Source organism: Tenrec ecaudatus, chromosome 10, assembly GCF_050624435.1.
Source record: "Tenrec ecaudatus isolate mTenEca1 chromosome 10, mTenEca1.hap1, whole genome shotgun sequence".
Lineage (NCBI taxonomy): Eukaryota > Metazoa > Chordata > Mammalia > Afrosoricida > Tenrecidae > Tenrec > Tenrec ecaudatus.
Window position 1 is genome coordinate 15,984,087 of NC_134539.1, and position 19,474 is coordinate 16,003,560.

The 19,474-nt window shown below is 43.9% G+C and overlaps 1 protein-coding gene across 1 annotated transcript in view; it reads left to right on the forward strand.

The window, feature by feature from the left end:
* Nucleotides 1-19,474, forward strand: part of CCDC171 (coiled-coil domain containing 171) — a 292,925-nt gene that overhangs the window by 48,746 nt on the left and 224,705 nt on the right. Inside the window, exons 9-11 of the mRNA XM_075559944.1 lie at nt 12,091-12,183; nt 16,159-16,319; nt 17,790-17,928. Coding sequence (XP_075416059.1) covers nt 12,091-12,183; nt 16,159-16,319; nt 17,790-17,928 — 393 coding nt within the window. The remainder of the gene's footprint in view (nt 1-12,090; nt 12,184-16,158; nt 16,320-17,789; nt 17,929-19,474) is intronic.

Below are 19,474 nucleotides of genomic sequence, written 5' to 3' on the forward strand. Positions count from 1 at the left end.
CATCTGATGTTAAATTGGTAGCCCCACTTGCGCTGGTTTATTATTTCAGTGTCTACTTTGGCCTAGGGAGAGAAAAACAGAATTGCTAACCAGATAACGCATTAATGCGATACAACTTGTTAGGTGGCGCCAAGCTGGTTCTGACTCCGAGCTGCAGAAGGAAAACCCTGCCTGCCTGCCTGCGCCACCCTCACAATGGTCGTTACGCCGAAGCCCCTGCTGGCAGCCCTGGTGTCAGTTCGTTTCACTGTGGGTCCTCCTCTTTCTCATGGACCCTCTGTCTCCCCAGCCATGATGTGCTGCTCCAAGGTCTGCTTCCTCCTGATCGCATGTCCGAAGTCAGCAAGATGAAGTCTCATCTTTCTCACTGCTAAGGAGTATTCGGGTTGTACTTCTCCCAAGACAGATTTGTTTGTTTTTCTGGCCGTCCTTGTTGCTGTCGGTGTTCTTCACCTGCACTGGTATTCAAATGCACCCGTTCTCCTCCTGCCCTCCTCACTCATGGTGCAGCTTGGGCGTATGGAGTGTTGAAAATAGCATAGGTTGGGCCAGTCACACCTTAGTCCTCAGAGTGACACCTTGGCTTTGTTAACACTTTAAAGAGGCCTGATGCTGCAGGTTTATTCAATGCAATAATATGCCCTTTGGTATTTTTGACTTATACTCACAAAATGAAAAGGTAGGAATTGGATGTTGGCTTACACATGTAAAATGAAAAGATAAGAATTGTTTACTTTTATGGAATCACTGAATTGTCTATATTTTAATAAAACAGGACATCCATTTTGATAGAGAAATGTACATAGATGGAACTTGGAATCTGAAAAATATTTTAACAGTATTAGACTGGCTTCTTCTTTCCATCTGCCCTTTACTAGCCTTTCATTTACTCTCGAGCTTTATTCTCAATGCCAGTGGGCTTAGTGGCTTGCCAGCCCCACTCTGATTTACAGAATCTAAAAGGAACATGTTGGATCCTGTAAAAACTGGTTTAAAAATTTTTTAAGGGCAGCAATATTATCCTGTGGGACTTAGGATTTCTTTTTTCCCTTTAATTTTTTAAATACCAATGGGGCTTATCCTGGGTACAATTGTTATTTCAGTGTATTCTGACTTTAAGATTGTGTATATGATAGGATGCACCCTGCTTTACACCTCCACTGCCTGGGGATCCGGGTTTTAAGGATCCCATGTCAGCATTTAAAAGGGACCAGGGCTTCTGAAGGAACCCTGATGGTGCATGGCTACGCATTGGGCTGCTACCTGCAAGGTTGGCAGTTCAAAACCACCAGCTGCTCTGGGAGAGACAAATGAGTCTTTCCACTCCCCTAAAGAGTTACAGGCTTGGAAACTCACATGGGGCAGTTCTACTCAACTCGTTAGGGTCTCTTGGGTCAGAATTGACTGGATGACATTGAGTCTGGAAGGCTTCTAGCCTGTTCGTTCCAGTTTGGCCCTCGGCTGAGAGTTCACAGTTCCACCTCAGAGAGGAGCACACTGAATCAGAATCTGCAGCTTTACAAGATCCCCAGGCGATTCTCAGGCGTACATACATATGCCTGGGGATCTGTAAGGATCTCCTGGGGTCATGTTAAACTGTGAACTCTGATTCAGTCAGTTGAAGGTGGACAGGCAATTTCCTAGTTGAGGTCAAACGGGAATGAATGGGTTGGCAGTCCTAGAAGGGACTTTTTTCAAGAGTGGGAACCAGAAATTTGATTTAGGGATCATTGCTTCCCTTACATCACCCTTGCTTTTTCCAGGAGCCCTGGTGGTTTAGTGGATTACTTGTTGGGCTGCTTATTGGAAGGTCATCAGTTTGAAACCACCAATTGCTCCAACGGAGAAAGATGAGGCTTTCTTTTCCCGTAAAGTTAAAATCCTGGAAACCCACAGGGGCTTGTTGACAGTTGAGTTTGGAGTTTGAGTGTTGGTTTGTCCACTCCAGGATTATTTCGTTTTTTGTACTGAGGTATCATTTACAATATCACAAATGTCTATTAATTTAAAGCCTTCAGTTCCATGGTTTTCAGTCTGTTTATAAGGTCATGTAACCATTCCAAAGTCAACCCATTGCCATAGAGTTGAATTCTGGGCCATAGGAGCCGTGGTAGCAAAGTGGTTAGATGTTGGGCTGTGATCCGCATGGTTGGCAGTTTGAAACCACCAGCAGCTCCTCAGGAGAAAGACGTGGCTTTCTACTCCAGTCGACAATTTCAGTCTCAGAAACCCACAAAGGGCTCTCAGGGGTCCCTGTTGACTTGATGACAGTGACTTGGCTTTGTGCAGTGACCCGATATGACAGGGTAGAACTATCCTGTCGTCTTTCTCCGGGTGTAAATCTTTACCGAAGACTGCCACCTCTCTCCCCGCTTCAAACGCGGATCTTTTGGTTGGTGCTTAATCAGCATGCAGACGTTCTTGCTATCTGCTTAGAAAATGCACTTCTTTTTATTTTATTTTATTATTATTTTTTAAACATTTTATTAGGGACGCATACAACTCTTATCACAATCCATACATATACATCCATCAATTGTATAAAGCACGTCTATACACTTCTTATCAACTTCTTCCCACTCTTGCCCCTGGCTACCGCTCGTTTGCTTTTTGTTTCTATTCTGGCCTTTTCTTAAATGACAGCCCGTGGACTTTTTGCGCCTTCCCCCTCTCACTTAGCATGTTTTCACGATGTATCCATGTTGCAGCAATAAATCCTTTGTTTCTGCTTATGGTTGAATGATATTCCAGTCTGTGGATAGAGACCACATTCGACAAAGCCTGATTACTCAAGAACTCTTCCCTGAGGTTCTGGAAGTGGGGTGTAGCCACGACCTCCTCCAACTGGCCTGCCTTGCTTGACGGTGTTCGCTTCATTGTGCTTCGCAGGCACCCCGCTTTTTCCAGAGGGAACGTTCGAGGCCCCGCTGCATGACACGACCACCATTGCCCATTTCCCCCCCAATAGCACGTGCTCGCGTTGTGACTGTGATCACATCTGGGGGTACAACTTTTCCAACGTTTTCAGAGTGCTGTTACACACCTAATAGACCATAAACAAAACCCCCCAAAATCCCCAAACCCACTACCTTGGGCTTGATTCCGACTCACAGCAACTCTCTCTCTAGGACAGAGTAGGACTGCGCTGTAGGCTTGCCCACACGGCGCCTCTTTCCTGAAGCCGACAGCCTCCTCTTTGTGGCTCGTGGATTGGCTGGTGGGTTTCAACCACTGATCTATCAGTTGGCAGCCCAGTACTTTAACCTGAGTAGACAACGGGAGGTGTAGTCCCTGTGTACTACGCGTGCTACAGTGCATGTAGCACACACCGCTCGTATATGTAGTGGGAAACAAAACATGTGTGTGACTCGCTTGATTTTGAAAATAGCTTTATGGCAGATATCTGGAACCAACCCCTAAATATCCCTGAATATACCTGTGTATATGCAACATACATCATGTGCACACATCTGTCATCTACCAGCATGAGGATCCTGAGCCTTGATTAGGTTTTCAAAGGCTTTAGGACCAAGGGTGCGTTCACTCTCTCTGGACTCTAAGCTCATTTGGCTCAGTTTTGTATCCTCTAAGGAAGCGGTTCTCAACCTGTGGGTCACGACCCCTTTGGGGGGTGGTCGAAGGACCCTTTCACAGGGGTGGCCCAATTCATACCAGTAGCAAAATGACCATGAATTAGCAAAAATAATTTTATGGTGGGGGGTCACCACCACATGAGGAACCGGATTAAAGGGTTGCGGCATGAGGAAGGTGGAGAACCCCTGCGCTCAGCCTCTTCCTTTGGGGTTCCTTTTGAGTTAAGGGAGTGAATATCCTTCCTGTGGTCACACCCCAAAGCAGGAGGAAGTTTCCTCACTGCTCCTTTGGGGTTCGGTGTCAAGGTTTTCGTTTTTAAGAACGTGCAATGCAACATTTAGGGTATCCAAAATAATAGAGACTAATTCAATGTTCTCTTGAGATTTCACCCTCCCGTTTAAGAAAGGAAGTATGGCTCCCTGCAGCAGCGTCTCAGCCCTCTCCCTCCCTCACCTCTGCAAGTCCACCACCCTTTTGAATGTGGGCTTTGTTCCTCCCTGTACTTCCTCATAGTTTTTAGTGCCACTGTCTTGATCGGTTTAAAGAACATTCGGTTGTTTGAACTTCTGTGTTACTGATACTGACTTTTCAATAAATGTTACCCAAAGTGTTTCCCTGACCCTTTTTTTTAAACTGTAATAACTTGTCATCTGAAATATGGGCTTCTGGCGATTAAAAAAAAGAAAATGCAGGAAAGATAAATCTTCCATACCATATGGTTGTTGGTTACTAGAAAACTGGGAATGCTATTCACCAAATATTGTTTGAAAGAAAAAGAAAAAGTAGGTTTGCGGTATTTGTATAAAGAGCCTGCATTCTATTTGGATGCGTTGAACTTCTGTATCTGGAAGTTAATAAAATCCTAGGACTTACGGCCCTTTTGTACAACATGGAATTTCTTTTTCAATGCTTGTTTCTGAAAGCCATCACATCACACTGTTCTGGAACTGGAGTGCCAGTGGAGGTTCATTAATATGTTGTGCTGTGGCCCATTAGACGCCGTGACTCCTTGAAATGAGGGTGAACCATGAGTAAAGACAGTCCTGCTGAGCTGAGTATCCTTTTGATCCATGATCTGCTTCCACATGCTTGGCCAACAGTGCAAGAGAAACAACGGCAATCCACTTTCCCAGTGAATCTGAGACCAACAGTCAGTGCCCATTTAAATACTGGCCCTGGTTGTCTTGTTTGCCCTTGATATACAACATGAAGATACAAACTTTGAAGGAGTGAGAAATTTAGTCTGATAACTTTAGTCTCTAGACTTAGCGGAAGGAAACAGAACAGAGATAGTATAAGAGATAAAAAGTGTAATAACTTTGCCAATCAAAGTCACTGGCATCCAGTTGATTCCGACCGATAGTGACCCAATGGGACAGAGCAGAACGGCTTCTTTGGATTTCCAAGATTTTAAATCTTAAAAAAAAAAAATCATTTCAGTGGGGCCTCATATCACTCTTATCACAATCTGTACATACATCAATTGTGTAAAAGAACTTGTACATTCGTTGCCCTCATCATTCTCAAAAATTTGTTTTTTGTTTGGATTCTTGGAATCAGCTTCTCATTTTTCATCCTTTTACCTCCTTCCCTGCTCCCTCCTCCTTCATGAACTCTTTATAATTTATAAATTATTATTATTTTGTCATGTCTTACACTGTCTGACGTCTCCCTTCACCCACTTTTCTGTTGTCCATCCCCCAGGGAAGAGGTTATATGTAGATCCTTGTAATCAGTTCCCCCTTTCTACTCCTGCTTCCCTCCATCTTCCCGGTATCTCCACTCTCACCACTGGTCCTAAGGGTTCATCTGTCCTAGATTCCCTGTGTTTCCAGTTCCTATGTGTACCACTGTATGTCCTCAGGTCTAACCAAGTTTGTAAGGTAGAATTGGGATCATGATAGTGGGGCGGGAGGGCATTTAAGAACTAGAGGAAAGTTGTGTGTTTCATCAATTTGAATAATAGTTTTTAAATTTGCTAGTCTTCCTTGTAGGTTTATAGATACTATCCTATCACAAACAGCACAGTAGCTCAAGACAGATCTTGAAGTGCTCCTTTGACCATGAACGTGGTGCCATTCCTCTTGAGTGTATCATTATTGTCTGATTTAAAATGCAAATACCAGTCCATTTTAGCTCACTAATGTCTGGGGTATTGATGTTTATGGGTTCCATTTCATTTTTTAATGAGTTCCAATATTCACATTCTGGTTATTAATGGATCTTTCCATTGTGTCATGTCCCACTAGCAGGTGGAGGTCCTGAACGCTCTACTCCTTCTACACCGTCAAGGCCTCTTCTCTTCTGAGGAAGCAGCTGGTTCCCAGTTGTATTCCAAGTGTCTCATCACCCGAGAAGCTCATTTGCCAGCACTTTATCAGACACTGTTTCTTTGCTATTCGTAAGTGTCTCAGTGCCTAGTTCCTCAGAAGTGGCTGTTCCTTCTTCACCGTCTGGTCTTAGTCTGGAAGCTCGGCTGAAACCTGTTCACCTTGGGTGACCCTGTTGGACACTGCCTCTAGCGTCACAGGAACACATTAGCTACCACAGTATGACAGACCGACAGAGGACTGGTGGTCAGAGATTTTAATTGATACTTTTATAGTGAGGAGCTATAAGTCATGGACTTTACCTTCAAAGATTTTGTCTTGCAGCATGGTGTAGTCTGGGTAACAGTCTTCATGCCGGCACTTGTAGGTGGGCGCAGCTGCAGGTGGGCAGACCCGCCTGGAGACGGATAGAGCAGCGGTGTCTCAGTTCCTAAGACCATCAGAAATATGTGTTTTCTGATGGTCTTAGGCGACCCCTGTGAAAGGGTTTATTCGATCCCCAAAGGGTTGCTACTCACAGGTTGAGAACCACTGGCCTAGAGGACTATGCTTTGCCTAGAGAATAGTGCAGTCCCTTTAAAAACTATTCAGACAGCTTATTGAGTGTGTGGGGTATGCAGTTTTTTGACTTATGCCCCTTTTCGTGGTCCACTACTATCTGCCTGTGAACCCAAAGAAGTAGGGGGAAAAGGATGAAATTCATCAGCTGAACATTTAGAAAAGACTTTAGCTTATGCTCAGTAGTAGACTAAATATACGGGCTAGTGATTTACTTGTGGCCAACATTTCTTTGATCAGGGGAGGAAAAATAAAAATCAGTGACTACTGAACACGCTCTGTTTGACACAGGAGACTCTAGACACGACTTTTCTTTGCTGCGGCCTCCTGGAGACGTGTGCGTGTGGGTGCACTCACTGCCCTCCTACCCTCTCTGACGGGCCTTTGCGCATGTCCACAGGCTTCTTGGCGGGACTGGAGAGCCGGTGCGCCCAGCCTGGCATGTTCTTCACAAAGGTGGCCTTCAGAGCCAAAGCTCCTGACTCCTCATCTGGCCGAGGTGGAATAACAGGGACCGGATTTAGCCCCCTACCTGAAAAAATGAGAAATCACTGAAATGAAAAAAGACGTTTGCTCTGTGAGGTCCTGTTAAAGAATGAGAGTGGGAGAAAATATTGACTAATAACAAATCCAACAAACAACGTGTATCTAGATTCTATATAACAAATTCCCCACATGCAACAATCACCTGATTAAAAAAATAAAGATTTGAGCAGACCCTTCCTCACAGACAGAAGATTCACATATGCAAATGAGCACCTGGAAAGCGACTCAATGTCATTAAAACCCAAACCCCAACCAAACTGTGACATTGAGTTGGTTCCAACCCATGATGCCACGGGACAGGGTAGAACTGCCCCACAGGTCCTGAGGCTGCATTCCCTCCCCGCCCCCCACCGAAACATACTGCCATAGCTTTTTCTTGCTCAGCACCTGGTGGATTCGAACCGCCGGCCTTTCGTACCTCAGCTTGTTGGTTAGCAGCCTCACAGCCGCTGCACCACCAGGGCTTCTCAGTGTCGTCCCTGGGATGCATGAGGGAGCTGAAGAAACGTCATGGAAAGTTCCGTTATTTTAATTCCATTTCCCACTTATTGTTGGAAGCCCCTTTGTATGGATTAAGAGGAGCCCTTGGTGGCATAGTGGGTACACATTGGCAGCCACTCCTTCAGAGAAAGATGGACCTTTCTACTCCCATAAAAGGTTACAGCCTCAGAAAACCACAGGGCCAGTTCTGCCCTTTTCTCCAGACTCATTATGAATCAGAATTGGCCTAATGGCAGTGAGTTTGTGGGTTTTTTTTATATGAATTAACACAAATAAATAAATAAATAGAACTAAAATGAGACACCCTGCCATGAATATTCGAATGCCTAAGACTTACAAAAACTCAAACCAGCACTCTGGCCGTGCCTGGTGTTGGAACATTCATCTGTGGCTCTTAAGAATATGAGTTGGTCTAGCCTGGGGCTGAGCAAGCAACAGCTGGTTCGCGAGCCATATGCGTTGCTTTCAGTACATAAACGTGGCTCTAAAGTAAAATTGAAAAAAAATTAAAGGATGTTATTCAGATAGTGGTGTTTTCATTTGTCTGTGAAAATATATTTATGGCTCTCGAATACCTTTTAAATGGTTGTGAAGGATAGAATTGGTTCTTCTGTCTCAAAAGTTTACCAACCTCTGGTATGTTGTTGTTAGGTACTATCGGGTCAGCTCTGACACATAGTGATGCTGCGCACAACAGAACGGAACTCTGCCTGGCCCTGGGCCATCCTCACAGTTGTCCCCCTGTCTGAGCCCATTGATGCGCCCACTGTGTCAGTCCATCTCGTCAAGGGCCTTCCTCTTTTTTGCTGCTTCTCTGCTTTACCAAACATGATGTCTTTCTCTAGGGACTGGTCTCTGGCTGACAATATTTCCAAAGTATGTACGATGAAGTATTGTCATCCTTGCCTCTAAGGAGCACTCTGGACTTGCTTCTTCCAGTACAGCAGTGCTTCTCAACCTTCCTAATGCCGAGACCCTTTAATACAGTTCCTCATGTTGTACTGACCCCCAACCATAAAATTATTTTTGTTGCTACTTCATCACTGTCATTTTGCTACTGTTATGAATCGGGCGACCCCTGTGGAAGGGTTGTTGGACCCCCAAAGGGGTCGTGACTCACAGGTTGAGAACCACTGCGGTGCAGATAGGTTTGTCCTTTTAGTGGAGCATGGTGCTTTCAATATTCTTCTCCCGCATCAAGATTCAACTACTTCTATTCTTCTGCAATCTTCGTTATTCCATATACAACGTTAACATGCATACGATGCAATAGAGAATACCGTGGCTTGGGTCAGGTGCACCTTAGTCCTCAAAGATCCATTCTTGTTTTTCAATACTCTAAAGAAATCTCTTGCAGCAGATTTACCTAGTGCAATCCATCTTTTGATCTCTTGACTGCTGCTTCCATGAGCATTGATTGTGGATCCAAGTTAGATAAAGTCCTTGACAACTCCAACCTTTTCTCCATTTATCATGTACCTATTGGTTCAGTTGTGAGGATTTTGGTCTTGCTTACATTGAGTTGCAATCCATACTGAAGGCTACAGTCCTTGATTTTCATCATTAAGTTCTGCAATTCCTTTCACTTTCAGCAAGCATGTATATGTCATCGGCATATTGCAGGTTCTTAATAAGCCTTCCTCCAATCCTGATGCTGCACTTTTCTTCATATAATACAGCTTCTCTGATGATTTGCTCAGCATATAGAGTGAATAAGCATAGGGAACAAGCGTCTAACCCTCACCCACACCTTTCCTGATTTTTTTTAACCTTTCCTGATTTTAAACCATGTAGTATACCCTTGTTCTGTTTGCACAACTGCCTCTTGATGCATGTACAAGTTCTGATTGAGCACAGTGACGTGTTCCGGAATTCCCATTCTTCTCAAGGCTGTCCACAGTTTATTCTGGCCCACACAGTCACATGCCTTTGCACAGTCGGTGAAACACAGGAAACAGCCTTCTGGTCTTCTCAGATTCGAGCCAAGAACCATCAGACGTAACCAGTGAGATCCCTTGTTCTTCCTCCTCTTCTGAATCTGGCCTGAACTTCTGGAAGTTCCCTGTCTACTTGCTGCTGTAACTGTTGTTGGATGATCTCAAGTACAATTTTACTTTTGTGCGTTATCAACGATATTGTTTTGTAGTTTGAGCATTCTGTTGGCTCACTCTTCTTGGGAATGGGCACAGATCTGGATCTCCTCAAGTCAGTTGGCCAGGTAGCTGTCTTTCAAATCTCCTGGCGTAGACCAGTGAGTGCTTCTAGTGCTTCATTAGCTTTCTGACCCATGGTATAGCCACGATAACAAATAGGTTGGCAGTTTATTCTAACATTAATCATACACCTACCATTGACTTAGTTATTCCACGCTTTGCTTTTTGCTCCAAATTGTACGTTTGCACAATAACGTACAATTATCAATACTGTAAGTCAGTCGCTCAAACGAGAAGCATCTCAAATCTCTATCAATAGGTGGAAGTATATATAAGCCAGTTGTAGTGTATGAGTACAATGGAGTACTATTTAACAAAAGAAGGTGTGAATTTTTGCTATATGCAGCCCCATGAATGAATCTCAGAATCCCATGGTTCATGAAAGAAGCCAAACATAAAAAGAGTAAACACAGTGAGATTGAATTTGCAGAAAGTCCTGTACGATGAACGAATTCTGTACCTAAGTCTGTCTTTAAGCCGAATTTGTATGTAAGTTGGGACAGTTAGGTACAGTTGATGTCTAACATCAGTCTTAGTATATACCGTGCTTCTCTGGGCCTAAAATCATTGCAGAAACACTCCGGACATACTAGAACATCTTTAACATGATAGTAATGCAATAATAATAAAATAGTACTGCCTGAAAAGATGTTTACGGCGACAAAAGAGATTGGTGGTTACTTGTGGTGGCAATATAATGAGCAGATGGGGAAGGGAATTACCAAGACACGCAGGAAATGTTTATTGTCTTTATTGTGGCAATAGTTTTATGGATGTATACATGAGGGGGTATCCCCCCCAAAATGGAAAAAAAACTCTGCTGGGAGGAGGCTTTGTAGTACGCATTTTTCCTGCTAGGTGAGCATCAAGCAATTCGCTCTCAGTTAGTGCACCCAGTGGTGTTGCCTGGGAAGGTTCTCTATGGCCACAGTGAGTTTTTTTGTAAAAACAGTTTCACTTGAACTTTGTTTTATGTGATGGCCAATTTAGGAGCACAGTGCGTGGCTGTCAAATTTTGTTTCCTGCTTGGGAAAAATGCTGCAGAAGCTGTTGTGATGTTGAACATAGTGTACAAAAACAGAGCTATGGGAAAAACTCAAGTGCACGAGTGGCTTTTTCATTTCAAAAGAGGTGAAATGGTGAAATGTTGACTGATTACAAACCTCATTCTGGATGTCCATCAACTTCCCGAACAGATGTAACTGTTGACAGAATTCTTGCACTTGTGTCAGAAGACCGACGATGGACCATTGAAGAGAAGGGGATGCTATCTGGACTGTCTTGGAGCTCGGTTCAGCAAATTTTAACAGAAGATTTGGGAATGAGAAGGGTCACTGCGAAATTTGTGCTTTGGGTTCTGACTGACCGGGAAAATGAGTGTCAAGTGGACACGTTGTGCTTTGAAAGAAGAGCTCCAAAGTGACCCAGACTTTTTTCCAAGGTCATCACTGGTGACAAGACATGGTGCTATTCTCACAACTCCCAAAGCAAGCATTAATCAAGCCTGTGGAAGACACTATCGTCACCTCACCCCAAAACTCATCAAGTGAAATGAAAGATTAAGATGATGTTCATTTGTTTTTTGATGTGATGGGAATAGTGCATTTGGAGTTTGTTCCACCAGGTCAGACTGTTCATCAAACTTTCTATGTAGAGGTTCTGAAAAGATTGCATAACGTGCGACAAAAGAGGCTGATCTGTGGCAGACGGGGAGATGTTTTTGCCGTCATGACAATTCACCTGCTTCTGCAGCCATATCAGCATGTCAGTTTTTGGCCCAAAACAGCATGCCTCTCTTGCCCCATGCACCTTACTCATTTGATCTCACTCCGGGTGACTTCTCTTTGTTTTGCGCTGAAGAAGGGCATGAAAGGATAGCGACTTGATGACTTGTAGAAGAAAGAGGTGAAGAAAAGAATCAAGGGAGTGCGTCAGCCGTCCAAACAGATGAGTCTGAGAAATGTTTCCAGAGTGGAAGCACAGATTAGACAAATGTGTTAAGTGTAAAGGAGAGTACTTTGAAGGTGATAAGGTTGTTTTGTAAAAAAAAAATTAAATATGTAGCTTTTGGGAGAAAAATTCTGGGTTTTTTTTGGTGTCCCCTTGTATTTGTGTGTGTGTGTGTGTGTAGTATACTTTAAATATGTTTACTTTCGTACATGTGAATTATACCATGCTAAAGCTTATAAATGAGTAAGGCAAGTTCTCGAGCATTCATCTTAAGTGTTATTTCTACACTGCACTCCTACAGAGAAAACAAATGAGGTAATTCCAACGGTTAATTATAATTCTGTAATATGATCATCCATATCTACTTTAAATACCAATATATTTGATTTGCTTTTCAGGCAACTACTTTGAGAGTGAGGAAATTAGAAGAAAACATTGAAGCAGAAAGAGCAGCGCACTTAGAATCAAAATTTAACTCTGAAATCATCCAGGTAAACGAAGGGATTTTTCTAGTGGGTTTTCTCAAGTTGTGTTTCAGCGTCTGAGACACACAGCATTATGTTTGGAGATCTGAGGTGAGCAGTCGGAGTGAGTGCTCTCTGACACCTGTGTTGGGTTCGCTATGAAGCCAGAGTTGAGCATGGTCCGTACTATATCCGAAGAGGGGTTGGCACACTCGTGGCCTGGGGCTAAACCCTACCCACTGCCTCTTCTGGTGAAGTTTCCTTTGTCCTACGGCTGGCTTTGTGGACAGCGGCAAAGTGAAGTAGAGAGCTCTGATGGAGCCCTTAAGCTGAAACCATGCACAGAAAAAAGTCTTTTTTTTTTTTTTTTTAGAAAAAAGTCTTTTTATCATCAGCCATGGGATGAATTTCTCTTGTGCGCATGTAAAAATGCAATGCAATTTACCGTGCGTATATCTGGGGCATGTACCTGTCCCTCATTAAGAGCTGAAATAAAAAGGCCAATGAGTTCCCTGTGGGGATTCATATCAAGCTTCAGAAATTTCTCGGTCTGTCCTTATCCAAATGTGTATGGACGTCTACATCGATCTGTATTGACTGATTAATTGATGCATGTAGAGACACCACATTCTGAAAACACTCTAAGAGCACAATACAGAGAAAATCTATATGGGAGAGAAAGATCACGTATGGCACCCTAGGGAAGCGGTCCTTTTTGCTCTGTCTTGGACAGGGAGGAGGAATTTTGAAGATAAGATAGCCCTGCCTGTGGACTGTATGTAAAATGACGAAAACCCTATTATCTACTCAATAATTTAAAACTAATACTTGATGCTGTTTTAGGGTACAAGAGAGACCCCAACTCAAATACAAGTGAAGGAGAACTTCGGTGAAGGCTCTGGATGAGGGAGACTGTTAGCGTAAGGTCCGATGGCATCCGAGGATCCAGAGTTGGACACTAGTTAAATAGGCATGGAGCAAAGGAGCTGTCACAAGTTCATGAGTGATGGCAGATCAGCCCACACAGTGTCAGCTGGGACTACAGGAACAGGAACAGACCATGTTGGGGACATTGTGTTAGGTAGAGGGCTTACACGATTGGTCCACTGCTTTCCGACCAAGGTAGCTATGGTGAAGTTGATAGGGTAAGACTCTTGACTATGTGACCCCTGTACTGTCCCCAGTGGGGTGACCTCTATCATGGACACAACTAAGCAAGCTCCCTAAGAGAGACACTGCCCCCTGGGCTGGCTTCACAGGGTTGGGGTAATCCAGTTTCCAAGGCACTCTGCCTGAGGACAAGATTATCTCCATCCTCAATTCAGGCTCAGAAATAATTAGGTGGAGCCGTAATCTATTTGGGTACTCTGCAGATGGATTTTGGGCTGCCATCCATAGCTGTGTGGAACCCTAGGTGCTCAGAATTTAAGCCCCGAGGCAATACCTACTTTCGTGCCCTGATATAGAAGGATAGAAAAATTGATATTGGAGTCACTCACTTTGGGAAACACTGCTTTAGTGTAAGGGTAAAAGTTTCAATGTCATTCCAAAATATTTGTGGACAGTTAGAAAACAGCAGTGTTGGTGACTGTCACCGACACAAAATGTGAAGTGCTTTCTTCCTGTGCTGGATTTGTTTCTAGGTGAGTTCTTCTTCAGGAGCCCAGGTTGTCTTTACCTGTCCTGCGAGCTGGGTCTGGAGCTCTGACTCCATGGCCCCTGGGACGTTCTGTGTGGTCTGCCCTCTCCTAAAGCCTGTGGGCTCTGTAAGAACAAAGACTGCATCTCTTCATGATGACTGGATGCATGTCACGTACCAACACTGCCTCACATAAGTCAATGCTTTTAACCTACCCACCCACCCACCCACCAGCCAGCCAGCCAACCAACCCCAAACTCACTGCCGTCAAGTTGATTCCAGCTGCCCCTGCGGGTTTTTGAGACTGTAGCTCTTTTGAAGAAAGCTTCCTCTTTCTCCTGCGGAGCAGCTGGTGGTTTTGAACAGCTGACCTTGAGGTTAGCAGCCCAAGGTGTAACCATTACACCACCAGGGCTTCCCTCAAGTGCTTACTAAGTGTTTATTAAATAAATATTACGTCATTTGATCCTGGATGTAACATAGTACAGTAAGTAGGCTAGATTTTTATTATTATTCACTATTTACAGATGAGCCAGCCATTCGAGTGGTCTTCCCAGAGTCACATAACTGAATTTGCATAGATTCTTATGATTCTAAAACTTACATGTCTCTCTCAAACACTGCCACTGAGTTTATTCTGAGTCATAGGGACCCTAGGGAAGAGGGAAATTGCTCTTTTGGGTTTTTGAGACTAAGTTTAAATCTTCACGGGAGCAGGCAGCCTCATCTTTCTCCCACACAGTGACTGGTGGGTTCGAACCGCTGACCTTGCAGTTGGCCACTCAAGGCATAGCCTACTATGCCACCAGGGCCCATTCTTCTTCTATCTAGTCTGACACATCCTCTCCACCCCCCGCCTTAAAAAAAACAGCAAACAATATTTTATTTTTAACTTAATTTTCTCCAAAGGTAAAATATTCAACCAGTTAAATGAAATCAATTTTAAAAGAGGGTGAATTTTTGCTGTACTTCCTGATCCATTTGACTGCTCCTTTGCCTTCATTTATTCTCATTTTTTTCTCACTGCCCTACCCAAAACACAGCACACTGTTGACACTGTTTGGACCTTGGTATATTCAAATCAACAATATGTCCTTCCCCACGTTCTATAACTGCACAGAGAAACAACTAAAAAACCAAACTCACTGCCACTGGGTTGATTCTGACTCATAGCGACCCCCTAGGACAGGCTAGAATGTCCCCTGTGAGTTTCCAAGACTGTAACTCTTTATGGGAGTAGAAAGTCTCCTCTTTCTCCTGAGAAGTGGCTGGTGGTTTCCAACTGCAGACCTATGGTTACAACCCAACAAGTAACCTATTCTACCATGAGGCAGTGGTTTTCAACCTTCCTAATGCCACAACCCTTTAATACAGTTCCTCATGTTGTGGTGACCCCCAACCATCAAATTATTTTTGTTGCTGCTTCATAACTCTCATTTTGCTACTGTTATGAATTGGGTGACCCCTGTGAAAGGGTCGTTCAACCCCCAAAGGGGTCAGAACCCACAGCTTGAAATCCATTGCCATGAGGGATCTTACCATATAGAGAACTTCCTTTTAAACAGTGTTTAATAGTTTTTTAATAGTTTCATATTATTTTGTGGGAATATCTTGTCGTAGATCTTTTCTGTTGTTGGTGGGCACAGGCAATCCATTTTTCAAAAATGTAAAATTTATGCATATTTACAGGTATGTAAAGTGTCAAGCATGTGTGTAACTAGAGAGAGTGGTAGAATAAAGTCCTTGTGTATCCATCGCTCAATTTGACTGAGCTCTGTTGCATTCAATCCAGTTTCGTTAGTGTTAACATTTCCTCCCCACCCCTTACACCCACTCCCTGGATTATTTTGAAGCGAAATCCCAGACATCCTATCACTCGTCCTATAAGTAGTTCAAAGAGTGCTTTTTGGTAATAAAAATTTCATTTTCTGTAGGCAGAAATGTTCAAGAATAAAAAGAGCTGTTAGCTTTTATAGATTTACAAATGTGGTCAGGTAATACGGGATCTCTTAAGTGAAGAATACTTCCTCTCCAAAAAAAAATACTTCCTCTCACTTTTCAAAAACCATTTACTTGATCATATTTTATAAAACGAGTGTTTGGTTGAATTAGTAGGTCTAGATTTTGTAGGATGGGCTGTGATGTCAACGTATCTTTCTTCATGACATAGCTCCATTCTTTTATTTTTCCTCCTTTCCTTTACACACATTGAGAAATGGACTTGTTTTTCTTTTAAAACTGAAGCAGAAAAAAGGAGTGCTTGGATGGATAATAACTTGCTGTTGAGAAAAATATCCTGCTCAATTTAGGATTGAGGCTAGCATTTCCTAAGTTGCTTTACTTGCCCTTCTGTCCCCTGGCAGTTACGGATTCGAGACCTCGAAGGAGCTTTACAGGTGGAAAAGGCCAGTCAAGCCGAGGCTGTGGCTGATTTGGAAATGATAAAAAATGAGTTCAGAGAAGTTGAAAGTGCATATGAACGAGAAAAGCAAAATGCACAGGAGAGCTTTGCAAAATTAAATATGTAAGTGTTTTATTCTGACATTCTTTGCCTTAATGTAAGGATTTTATAAAAACGAGGAAAATAGGAAAGTAGCATTTTAGATGTAGCTCTCATCAATGTCAGTGGTAGGTTGGGGGTAAAGAACTTTATGAAGCTTAAGGTGTCGCTTCTTACTTCCCTGAATAGGTAAATGTGATAGGGCTTTTCTAGATTTTGAAGCATCAAAGGTATTCTGAGTAGTCTTAGAAATGCAGGTCCACACTAGAAAGTAAGCACAGGAATGGCCTTTGAATGATATTTATTGATATCAGGTAGCACTCTTAAGTAGCTTGAGCTCAGTGTCACTTACAGTGTGACCATGTGGAGAGGAATGTACTTTTCACGCTGCAGAAGTAACAATTGCTGGAGCAGCACTCCGAGCACCGACTCACTCAGTCACTGGGCACCCCCAGCCCTCGTTGTACTCCAGTCGTGCCCATTCCCTCCGGGAGGAGGCGGTTGGCAGAGGCAGAGGACCGCGCTCCTTTCGGTTTGCTGAGAGCAAGAGCTGGCCCCCCAGTGTAGACTTTGGCCATGCCGTCAGGGGAGACCAGGCCCTGGAGAAGGACACCATGCTTTGTAAAGTAGAGGCACAGAGAAGAAGAGCAAAGCCCTCCGCGAGGCGGATCCACAGTGGCTGCAGCAGTGGGCTCAGCTACGGGAGCAGCCCGGGCGCACTTTGTCTGCCCTCTGCAGGGCGGCTGGGAGGCAGACATGACTCAGCAGTGCCTGACAGCAGCAGCAGCAGCTGGGACTCGTAATGTAGCATTAAGTGGTAGGGCCATTTATTTTCTGTTTTGCTGAGCAAATATAAAAGAAGCGTTTAATGAAAATTTTAGTTTTTATCACAGTATTTAAAAAGTCCAAGAAGCCTGTTAAAAAAATGAAACAAATCACCAGACTGACTTGTTTCTGACACATAGCAATCCAGGCATGCTGCTGTTGTTGTTGTTAGATGCCATTGAGTACATTCCAACCCATAAGTGCATGTGTCTTCACAACGGCTATGAATGATCTCGATTCTTCTTGATTTTTGGATCTACCATGGCAACACATCAATTCCTGGTGCACAAATATTCAGGAGCGAGACGTTGCTTCCATTTCTAAGGTTGGATTGCAAACAGAAAATTGTTTGGTAGAATTGTTTTCTCAGTCTGGAGGCAGTTGCTGAGCTAAGTGACTCCTACCTCAAACGTAATGAGAGCGGGTCAACAGTCAACAAACCTGTTTTGCTTACAACCCTGGTTATAGTACAAAGGCCTGCTATCCAAAGGACTGTACATGGCTTTCATTTCAGAGTCGGTGGCCTTTTTGATCCGAAAAAGGGAAAGGCAGCTTATGAAGGCCTGTTGGCATGAAATCACGATGTATGAAGTGCACCTGCCAGTTGTGTTAATAGCCATTGATCAAAGCCTTGTTTGACAAACCCATTCTGACACGTTACCTTTTCAGAATGGAAAGGGAGTATTTTTCCAAAAGCAAGATATTAAATGAAGAGATCGAGGAACAGAAGAAAGTAATTATGGACTTTTCCAAGAGACTCCAGTACAATGAAAAAAGTTGCAGTGAATTACAGGAAGAACTAGTAACGGTAAGGACAAGGAAGGGTGCCCTGCAGCGATTACTTTATTGGGTCAAACGGGACGGGTAGCGAGTTTTTTCCCTCACCAAAGGCCATGAGATAGTAGTATGAAAATATTTTCAGGGACATATTGATTCAAATTTCAAAACTGGGGTTTCTGGTTGCTACCATCTGTGTACATAAAAAAGCCTCCAATTTGGAATGAATGATGTGGAGTAACTGAGTGAATGCAAACTGGGCGAGGGGCTCAGGATTTAGACTCAATAGATCTAATGACAGATTTCAAAGCCTCCCTTTTGTAATCCTCTGTGCCAGGTCTCTCTCTCTCCATCCTCCGGTCATCTAGCTGTCGCTCCATGATCGTAGTGATCTTTCTAAAACAGAGATAGCATTTCGTCCGCCTCCTTTCCTTCAGAACCCTCCAGGTCTCCTTGCCGTGTTCTGTGGTCGAGTCTCCTGAGGCCCGCTTGTACCCCCTCCGTGTTACTTTTTGCCACTGCCCTCTATTTGGTTTCTGCTTCGTTAGAATGCCCTTGGCTTCCTAAACGCATTACATATTCTCATTGCTTCTTTCGTTGGTTCAGGCAGGTTATTTGGGGGTCCCACGTTGGCTGAAATGCCCTTCTTGTCAGATTCCCACACAGCCTGTAAGGCCTTCTCTGAGCTCCTGCCATCTGCGAAGCTTTTCAGAGTCCATCTTGTCTCACTCTCCCGTCCGCTGTAAGTCCGAACCTGACCTCTTCCCAATGTGGTGTTTCTTCAAGCTCTTACTTTAGCCTCGTCATAACACTTACCCAAATCTGACTTGTATTATCTGTCCCAAGCCATCAGTAGCTAAAAAGGCATTTTGAATAACTTAATTCATTTTATATGCCCGCATTCGACGACAATACCTGCCACAGTAAAACATGGTTTACTAGGTGGACGCAGCGGACTGCTACCCTGCAGTTTGCTGGGAACTCCAGTAGGAGGACCCCAAGCCTAGACTTTTACCATATTTCCTCTTTGCTCTGCTCCCCACATCCATTCCTTCCTCAGAGACTTGGCTATTTCACTTTCAATTTTGTCCCACAATTCTTGGTGACTTTGGTTATTGATGAAAAGGAGAATTAATCCTCCTTGTTCCAAAGTTAGAGTGTAAAGGAGGCCGAAGTCAGACCTGCCCCCATCCTCCATCTTTCTTTCCCTCTTCTCACACCAGCCATCTCCCCAGGATGCCCTACTTTTCTGCTGGCTCAGTACTTTGTTGCACTGGCCACACAGAGCTTGGATAAAACTCACAATTAAGGGGATTTGCTAGGGAGGTTAAGAGGTTGCCACAAGTTATGATCAGGGCAGTCCAGTGGTCCACACAACACCTCTCCTCAGCCAGTAGCTAAGTCTCTCTTCAGTCTCAGCCTCTCAGCCCCGGGCTCCTGTGGCTTCTACCTTGTGGTCCCTGAAGCCAGGCTGCTGCTTTGCCGCAGAGTCCCATCATCATGGCTCTTCTCTGTTCTGTCTCGTGGTCTCCTTGCCTCGGCCTCTGCTTTCCCACTGCCCCTTTTCCTCTGTCCCA